The 9,652-nt window shown below is 43.0% G+C and overlaps 2 protein-coding genes across 2 annotated transcripts; both read right to left on the bottom strand.

The window, feature by feature from the left end:
- Positions 1-15: 15 nt before the first annotated feature.
- LOC311142528 (mediator of RNA polymerase II transcription subunit 31-like) lies at positions 16-8,301 on the bottom strand. The gene is made up of 4 exons (XM_084178189.1): positions 8,109-8,301; positions 7,447-7,521; positions 7,214-7,310; positions 16-445 (listed from the first exon to the last, which is right to left on the bottom strand). Exons 1-4 carry the CDS (start codon positions 8,128-8,130, stop codon positions 238-240), a joined length of 402 nt encoding a protein of 133 aa, XP_084034315.1. The 5' UTR covers positions 8,131-8,301; the 3' UTR covers positions 16-237.
- Positions 758-3,459, bottom strand: LOC311142578 (uncharacterized protein; the record flags this gene model as incomplete). The annotated part of the gene is made up of 2 exons (XM_084178254.1): positions 1,654-3,459; positions 758-1,460 (listed from the first exon to the last, which is right to left on the bottom strand). Exons 1-2 carry the CDS (start codon positions 1,959-1,961, stop codon positions 758-760), a joined length of 1,011 nt encoding a protein of 336 aa, XP_084034380.1. The 5' UTR covers positions 1,962-3,459.
- Positions 8,302-9,652: the final 1,351 nt, after the last annotated feature.

Genomic DNA, 9,652 nt, shown 5'->3' with positions numbered 1-9,652 from the left:
AGGTCAAACAACACAAGGCAACAACAGCATTCCAACCAAAAGTTGTTTTTATTATACAACGTCAGAAACATAAATAAGAACCAAAAAAAGAGAGATACATCCCCATGATCCATATCACACATTCATTTCCAGGAGGCTGAATTGACATTTGAGTCCATGTCCATTTGAGTCCAATCATGCCTTCATCCTGTGTTTTTTATGCTACAGAATGTCTCTGTCTCTCACACACACACACAGTTATTTAGCAGTAGCATTGCCATGAGGCAGCTGTTGTTGCTGTTGTTGCTCTGCCAGAGCCTGCTGCAGACGGGTGCGTTTGCGGGAATAGTGCTGCCAGTGCAGTAATTGCTGCTCATCAATGAACTTGGCACATTGTGCATTCACAAGCTCCTTCCTGAAGTGCTCGTACTGAAGCAGCTCCAGCATGTGCAGGCAGTGGGGGTATCTGCATGACAGGGGAGAGATATACAGCGCCTTCAGAAAGTATTCACACACCTTAACTTTTTCCACATTTTGTTGTGTTACAACCTGAATTTAAAATGGATAACATTTGTCACTGGCCTATACACATTTTACATTTGAGTAATTTAGCAGACGCTCTTATCCAGAGAGCGACTTACAGTTAGTGCATTCATCTTAAGATAGATAGGTGGGACTACCACATATCACAGACATAGAAAGTACATTTTTCCTGAATAACGTAGCTGTCAGTAGAGTCAGAGTTAGAAGGGGGGGAGGGGTCAAGTGTAAGTGCTGGTTAAGTGTTCTTTTTTTTTGGGGGGGGGGAGCGACAGGGGGAAGCTGGTTTCACGATTGGGGTGCAAGGACAGATAAGAGCTTGGACTGCACTGAGTGGGAGGGCCAAGAGACCTGAGGTGGCAGAACGGAGTGCTCGGGTTGGGGTGTAGGGTTTGAGCATAGCCTGAAGGTAGGGAGGGGCAGTTCCTCTTGCTGTTCCGTAGGCAAGCACCATGGTCTTGTAGTGGATGCGAGCTTCGACTGGAAGCCAGTGGAGTGTGCGGAGGAGCGGGTTCACATGAGAGAACTTAGGAAGGTTGAAAACAAGGCGGGCTGCTGCGTTCTGGATAAGTTGCAGGAGTTTGATGGCACAAGCGGGGAGCCCAGCCAAGAGCGAGTTGCAGTAGTCCAGACTGGAGATGACAAGTGCCTGGATTAAGAACTGCACCACTTCCTGTGTGAGGAAGGGTCGTACTCTACGGATGTTGTAGAGCAAAAACCTGCAGGAGCGGGTCACTGCTTGGATGTTTGCAGAGAACGAAAGGGTGTCTAGGTTCTTTGCACTCTGGGAGGGCGACACCGTGGAGTTGTCAACCGTGATGGAGAGGTCTTTGAGTGGGCAGGCCTTCCCTGGGAAGAAGAGCAGTCTTGTCGAGGTTGAGGTGGTGGGCCGACATCCAAGTTGAGATATCTGCCAGGCACGCAGAGATGCGTGTCGCCACCTGGGTGTCAGAAGTGGGGAAGGAGAAAAGTAGTTGAGTGTCATCTGCATAGCAATGATAGGAGAGACCATGTGAGGATATGATGGAGCCGAGTGAATTGGTGTATAGAGGGAAAAGCAGAGGGCCTAGAACTGAGTCCTGAGGGACACCAGTAGTGAGTACGTGGTGCAGACACAGATCCTCGCCACGTCACCTGGTAGGAGCGGCCTGCCAGGTAGGATGCAATCCAAGAGTGTGCAGAGCCTGAGACGCCCAGCTTGAGAGGGTGAAGGCAGCGGATAGATCTAGGAAGATGAGAACAGAGGAGAGAGAGTCATCTTTGGCAGTGCGGAGAGCTTCCGTGACAGAGAAGAGCAGTCTCGGTTGAGTGACCTGTCTTGAAGCCTGACTGGTTAGGTTTAAGAAGATCGTTCTGAGAGAGATAACGAGAAGGTTTATCAGAGTGTTCAAGTGTTTTGGAAAGAAAAGAAAGAAGGGATACAGGTCTATCAATTTTGACATCAGAGGAGTCGAGTGTTGATTTCTTGAGGAAGGGAACAACTCGGGCCATTTTGAAGTCAGAGGGGATGCAGCCAGTGGTCTGGGATGAGTTGATGAGGGAAGTGAGGTCTCCAGAGATTGTCTGGAGAAAGGGAGGTGGGGATGAGGTCGAGCGTGCAGGTTGTCGGGTGGCCAGACCTCACTATTCGCAGGATGTCATCTGGAGAGAGAGGGGAGAAAGAGGTCAAGGCGTAAGGTAGTTCTGTGTGAGTGGGACCAGTGGACTCAATAGGCTGAGTGAATGAGTAGCGGATGTTGTCAACCTTTTTTTCAACGTGGTTGAGAAAGTCGTCCACAGAGGGAGGGGGAGGAGGATTAAGGAGGGAGGAGAAGGCAGAAAAGAGATTCCTAGGGTTAGAGGCAGAAGCTTCAAATTTAGAGTGATAGAAAGTGGCTTTAGCAGCGGATACAGAGGACGAGAAGGTAGAGAGGAGGGAGTGAAAGGATGATAAGATCGCCGGAAGTTTAGTTTTCCTCAATTTTCACTCAGTTGCCCGCAGCCCTGTTCTGTAAGCTCGCAATGAGTCACTCAGCCACCGAGCAGGAGGAGAGGGCCAGGGCGAAAGGAGACAGTGCGAGTCATAGGATGCGGAAAGAGAGGAGAGTAGAGTCGAAGAGGCAGAATCAGGAGACAGGAGGGAGAAGGATTTAGCAGAAGGGAGATAGGATATAAGAGGAGAGAGTAGTGGGAGCGAGAGAGCGAAGATTGTGACAGAGCATGACCATCTGGGTAGGGGCTGAGTGGTTAGGGTTGGAGGTAAGGGAGACAGAAAAGGAAACAAAGTAGTGATCAGGAGACCTGGAGGGAGGTTGTAGTGAGATTATTATCCATAATGTCAAAGTGGAATTATGTTTTTCAAAATGTTAACAAATGAATAAAAAAAGAGTCAATAAGTATTCAACCCATTTACATTTTAGTAATTTAGCAGACGTTCTTATCCAGAGCGATTTACAGTTAATGAGTACTTTTTCAACCCCTTTGTTAATCGCAAGTAATAATGTGCTTAACAAGTCACATAAGTTACATGGACTCACGCGGTGTGCAATAATAGTGACAGGTGTGGCATATCAAGAAGCTGATTAAACAGCATGATCATTACACAGGTGCACGTTGTGCTGTGGACAATAAAAGGCCACTCTAAAATGTGCAGTTTTGTCACACAACACAATGCCACAGATGTCTCAAGTTGAGGGAGCGTGCAATTGGCATGCTGACTGCAGGAATGTCCACCAGAGCTGTTGCCAGAGAATTTAATGTTCATTTCTCTACCATAAGCTGCCTCCAACATCGTTTTAGAGAATTTGGCAGTACGTCCAACTGGCTCACAACCGCAGACCACTTCTAACCACGCCAGCCCAGGACCTCCCCATCCAGCTTCTTCACCCGCGGGATCGTCTGAGACCAGCCACCTGGACAGCTGACGAAACTGAGGAGTATTTTTGTCTGTAATAAAGCCATTTTTTGGGGAAAAACTAATTCTGATTGGAAAACCTATTTCAGTTTGCTTTCCAACAGACACTGGGAGACAAATTCACCCTTAAGCAGGACAATAACATAAAACACAAGGCCAAATATACACTGCAGTTGCTTACCAAGACAACATTGAATATTCCTGAGTGGCCTAGTTACTGTTTTGACTTAAATCAGCTTGAGATTCTATGGCAAGTCTTGAAAATGGCTGTCTAGCAATAATCAACAACCAACTTGACAGAACTTGAGGAATTTTAAGAAGAGTAATGTGCTAATATTGTACAATCCAGGTGTGCAAAGGTCTTAGAGATTTACCCAGAAAGACTAACTGATGTAATCGCTGCCAAAGGTGATTCGAACATATATTGACTCAGGGGGTTGAACACTTCGCTAATCAAGATATATTAGTGTTTTATTTTTCATATATATACACACACACACAGTACCAGTCAAAAGTTTGGACACACCTACTCAAGGCTTTTTCTTAATTTTTTACATTGTAGAATAATAGTGAAGACATCAAAACTATGAAATAACACATATGGAATCATGTAGTAACCAAAAAAAGTGTTAAACAAATGAGATTCTTCAAAGTAGCCACCCTTTGCCTTGATGACAGCTTTGCACACTCTTGGCATTCTCTCAACCAGCTTCATGAGGTAGTCACCTGTAATGCATTTCAATTAACAGGTGTGCCTTGTTAAAAGTTAATTTGGGGAATGTATTTCTGTCTTAATGCGTTTTAGCCAATCAGTTGTGTTGTGACAAGGTAGGGGGGGTATACAGAAGATTGCCCTATTTAGTAAAAGATCAAGTCCATATTATGGCAAGAACAGCTCAAATAAGTAAAGAGAAACAACAGTCCATCATTACTTTAAGACATGAAGGTCAGTCAATACAGAACATTTCAAGAACTTTGAACGTTTCTTCAAGTGCAGTCGCAAAAACCATCACGCGCTATGATGAAACTGGCTCTCATGAGGACCACCACAGGAATGGAAGACCCAGAGTTACCTCTGCTGCAGAGGATAAGTTCATTAGAGTTACCAGCCTCAGAAATTGCAGCCCAAATAAATGCTTGACAGAGTTCAAGTCACAGACACATCTGAACATCAACTGTTCAGAGGGGACTGTGTGAATCAGGCCTTCATGGTCAAATTGCTGCAAAGAAACCACTACTACATTTACATTTTAGTCATTTAGCAGACGCTCTTATCCAGAGCGACTTACAGTTAGTGAATACATTTTTTTTTTTATACTGGCCCCCCGTGGGAATCGAACCCACAACCCTGGCGTTGCAAACGCCATGCTCTATCAACTGAGCTACATCCCTGCCGGCCATTCCCTCCCCTACCCTGGACGACGCTGGGCCAATTGTGCGCCGCCCATGAGTCTCCCGGTCGCGGCCGGCGGCGACAGAGCCTGGATTCGAACCAGGATCTCTAGTGGCACAGTTAGCACTGCGATGCAGTGCCTTAGACCACTGCGCCACTCAGGAGTACAAGGACACTAATAATAAGAAGAGACCTGCTTGGGCCAAGAAACACGAGCAATGGACATTAGACCGGTGGAAATGTGTCCTTTGGTCTGGAGTCCAAATTTGAGATTTTTGGTTCCAACCGCCGTGTCTTTGTGAGACGCGGTGTGGGTGAACGGATGATCTCCGCATGTGTAGTTCCCACCATAAAGCAAGGAGGAGGAGGTGTTATGGTGTGGGGGTGCTTTGCTGGTGACACTGTCTGTGATTTATTTAGAATTCAAGGCACACTTAACCAGCATGGCTACCACAGCATTCTGCAGCGATATGCCATCCCATCTGGTTTGGGCTTTGAGGGACTATCATTTGTTTTTCAAAAGGACAATGACCCAACACACCTCCTGGCTATGTAAGGGCTATTTACCAAAAAGGAGCGTGATGGAGTGCTGCATCAGATGACCTGGCCTCCACAACCCCCGACTTCAACCCAATTGAGATGGTTTGGGATGAGTTGGATGGCAGAGTGAAGGAAAGGCAGCCAACAAGTGCTAAGCATACAGTTGAAGTCGGAAGTTTACATACGCTTAGATTGGAGTCATTAAAACTTGTTTTTCAACCACTCCACAAATGTCTTGTTAACAAACTATAGTTTTGGCAAGTCGGTTAGGACATCTACTTTGTGCATGACAAGTAATCTTTCCAACAATTGTTTACAGACAGATTATTTCACTGTATCACAATTCCAGTGGGTCAGAAGTTTACATACACTAAGTTGACTGTGCCTTTAAACAGCTTGGAAAATTCCAGAAAATTATGTCATGGCTTTAGAAGCTTCTGATAGGCTAATTGACATCATTTGAGTCAATTGGAGGTGTACCTGTGGATGTATTTCAAGGCCTACCTTCAAACTCAGTGCCTCTTTGCTTGACATCATGGGAAAATCAAAAGAAATCAGCCAAGACCTCAGAAAACAAATTGTAGACCTCCACAAGTCTGGTTCTGGCCGAAGAACACCATCCCAACCGTGAAGCACGGGGGTGGCAGCATCATGCTGTGGGGGTGCTTTGCTGCAGGAGGGACTGGTGCACTTCACAAAATAGATGGCATCATGAGGAAGGAAAATTATGTAGATATATTGAAGCAACATCTCAAGACATCAGTCAGGAAGTTAAAGCTTGGTCGCAAATGGGTCTTCCAAATGGACAATGACCCCAAGCATACTTCCAAAGTTGTGGCAAAATGGCTTAAGGACAACAAAGTCAAGGTATTGGAGTGGCCATCACAAAGCCCTGACCTCAATTCTATAGAAAATGTGTGGGCAGAACTGAAAAAGCGTGTGTGAGCAAGGAGGCCTACAAACCTGACTAAGTTACATCAGCTCTGTTAGGAGGAATGGGCCAAAAGTCACCCAAATTTTTGTGTAAAGCTTGTGGAAGGCTACCCGAACCGTTTGACCCAAGTTAAACAATTTAAAGGCAATGCTACCAAATACTAATTGAGTGTATGTAAACTTCTGACCCACTGGGAATGTGATGAAATAAATAAAAGCTGAAATAAATCATTCCCTCTACTATTATTCTGACATTTCACATTCTTAAAATAAAGTGGTGATCCTAACTGACCTAAGACAGGGAATTTTTACTAGGATTAAATGTCAGGAATTGTGAAAAACTGAGTTTAAATGTATTTGGCTAAGGTGTATGTAAACTTCCGACTTCAACTGTATGTGGGAACTCCTTCAAGACTGTTGGAAAAGCATTCCAGGTGAAGCTGGTTGAGAGAATGCCAAGTGTGCAATGCTGTCATCAAGGCAAAGGGTGGCTATTTGAAGAATCTCAAATATAAAATATATTTTGATTTGTTTAACACTTTCTTGGTTACTACATGATTCCATATGTGTAATTTCATAGTTTTGATGTCTTCACTATTATTCTACAATGTAGAAAATAGTAAAAATAAAGAAAAACCCTTGAATGAGTAGTATTGTATATATATATTTTTACAAATGTTAGAATTTTTCGTTCACGTTGACATTATAGTATTTTGTGTAGATCACTGACAAAAAATTACAGTTAAATCCATTTTAATCCCACTTTGTAACAACAAAATGTGGAAAAAGTAAAGGGGTGTGAATACTTACGGAAGTCACTGTTATACATACATAATACATTATACATACTGTTATACTACTGTGACTGATGTATATGATGCAGAGGGAGAGACCATAAGTGTTGTCATTTTGGGAAAAACAACATTTAATCTTACTTCAGGAATTTGGCATATTCAGGCTCCTTCCAGTACAGTAGGTACTTCAGGTAGTTCACAAAGGGTTTTTCTCGCAGGTAGCCCCTCTGAGCCAGAACTAGAGGGACACAGAGGAACAGAGACAAGTCACAAACAATACTAGCTATATCTGCAGATTATAGTAATTAGTGTCTTTGGTTGTACAGAGTGACAGAAAATTAAGGATAAATTAGCTAGCTAGATAACCCACTCACAGTTCAGATAATTCGGATTGGCCAAGCATTGGATGAACTCCAGCTCTGATTGAAAGCGGTTCCTTGCCTGCTCCTCTGTGAAATTAGACACACAGAACAAGTTAGAGTAACATAACATTACAGTTGACTTTGTGGATGGCAATTTGTTAGCTAAAACAGCTGGCTAGGAAACCTGGGGTGTGTTCAGTTAAACGTTTCATATGTTGCGTTACAGTTTATATTGAACGACACTTTTCTCAAAAACGGTGCGCACCATTCTTCAACAGGCTTTGAGTTAAGTTTTCTCCCGTTTGCTGGCCGAGTTGTGGCCTGATAAATATAAGTGTGACCATATGAAATTGCATAACTCGTGCAGCACACCATACACAATCTCCCTTTGGCCCACCATAATCACAATGTTCTTCAACTGGTCAATCAGTACAGTACCGTTTCCGTTTAATTAAACGTTGCAAACGTCGTACTGAACGCGCCCCAGGGATATAAAGTTAGCTCGAGCTACATCAGATTAGCAAAGTTAGCTTGCATTATTTGGGCATTCGTCCTTTTAAAACAAGCAGTGGCAATACACCCAGTCCGCTAGCTACTTTATACTTGTTTGTAGCCTACTTTGTCTAACGAGGTAGTTAGTTAACGTTAGATGTCGAGTTGGTTAGCTATATTACCTGATTCCATGACGCCTGCCATCAAATGTGATCCAAATTAAAGGTCACTGGGTCTGCACGAAAACAACAGGTGCCTTAAAACTGAAATATGTAAGCTTTTTAAACGAATATATCGTTGGTTTGCTGAATTAATTGTTGTGGTCTGGTAAACAAAAAAATCAGTCCGATCATGTCGCCATATTTGCCGTAAACTGCAGTAGTATTACTCTTTACGACAATAGTAGACTGCCATTCTCAAGTTAACCACAAGAGGGCAGAATTCTCCCAGTGTTCAAATACTTTATGTCTGTCTGAAAGGAGAGACTTCACAGACTTGCGGAATGTTTTATTTTACATCCAGTACAAGTATTTTCACCAAAGTTTACGTTGGACACATGTATCATGGAAATAAGGCAGCATTTACCATCCTGGAGTCTGTGTTATATGTACATTTATCTTGATTTGCGATTGATGCAATAAGGGCCTACAGTGCATTCAGAAAGTATTCACATCTTGATTTTTTCCACATTTTGTTGTATTACAGCCTGAAATTAAAATGGATTAAATTGAGATTTTGTGTCACGGGCCTACACACAATACCCCATAATGTGAAGGTGGAATTATGTTTTTTGAAATATTTACAAATTAATTACAAATGAAAAGCTGAAATGACTTGAGTCAATAAATATATACAACCCCTTTGTTATGGCAAGCCTAAATAAGTTCAGGAGTAAACATTTGCTTAACAAGTCACATAATAAGTTGCATGGACTCACTCCGTGTGCCATAATAGTGTTTACCATGATTTTTGAATGACTACCTTATCTCTTTACCCCTCACATACAATTATCTGTAAGGTCCCTCAGTTGAGCAGTGAATTTCAAACACAGATTCAATCACAGGGAGGTTTTCCAATGCCTCGCAAAGAAGGGCACCTATTGGTAGATGGGTAAAAAAAAAAAAAAAAAAACATACATACATTGAATATCCCTTTGAGCATGGTGAAGTTATTAATTACACTTTGGATGACGTATCAATACATCCAGTCACTACAAAGATACAGGCGTCCTTCCTAACTCCGATGCCGGAAACCGCTCAGGGATTTCACAATGAGGTCAACAGTGACTTTAAAATAGTTAGAGTTTAATGGCTGTGATAGGAGAAAACTTTGTAGTTACTCCACAATACTAACCTAAATGACAGAGGGAAAAGAAGGAAGCCTGTACAGAATACAAATATTCCCAAACATGCATCCTGTTTGAAATAAGGCACTAAAGTAAAACTGCAAAACATGTGACAGAGAAATGAGCTTTATGTCCTGAATAAATATGTGTGGTCCTCTGTAGCTCAATTGGTAGAGCATGGCGCTTGTAACGCCAGGGTAGTGGGTTCGATCCCCGGGACCACCCATACTTAAAAATGTATGCACGCATGACTGTAAGTCGCTTTGGATAAAAAGCGTCTGCTAAATGGCATATTATTATAATACAAAGCGTTATGTTTGGGGTAAATCCAACACATCAATGAGTACCACTCTTCATATTTTCAAGAATGGTGGTGGCTGC

This window comes from Coregonus lavaretus, assembly GCF_964263955.1.
Source record: "Coregonus lavaretus genome assembly, chromosome: 15".
Taxonomy (NCBI): Eukaryota; Metazoa; Chordata; class Actinopteri; order Salmoniformes; family Salmonidae; genus Coregonus; species Coregonus lavaretus.
This window is presented reverse-complemented; position numbering and strand designations above follow the sequence as displayed.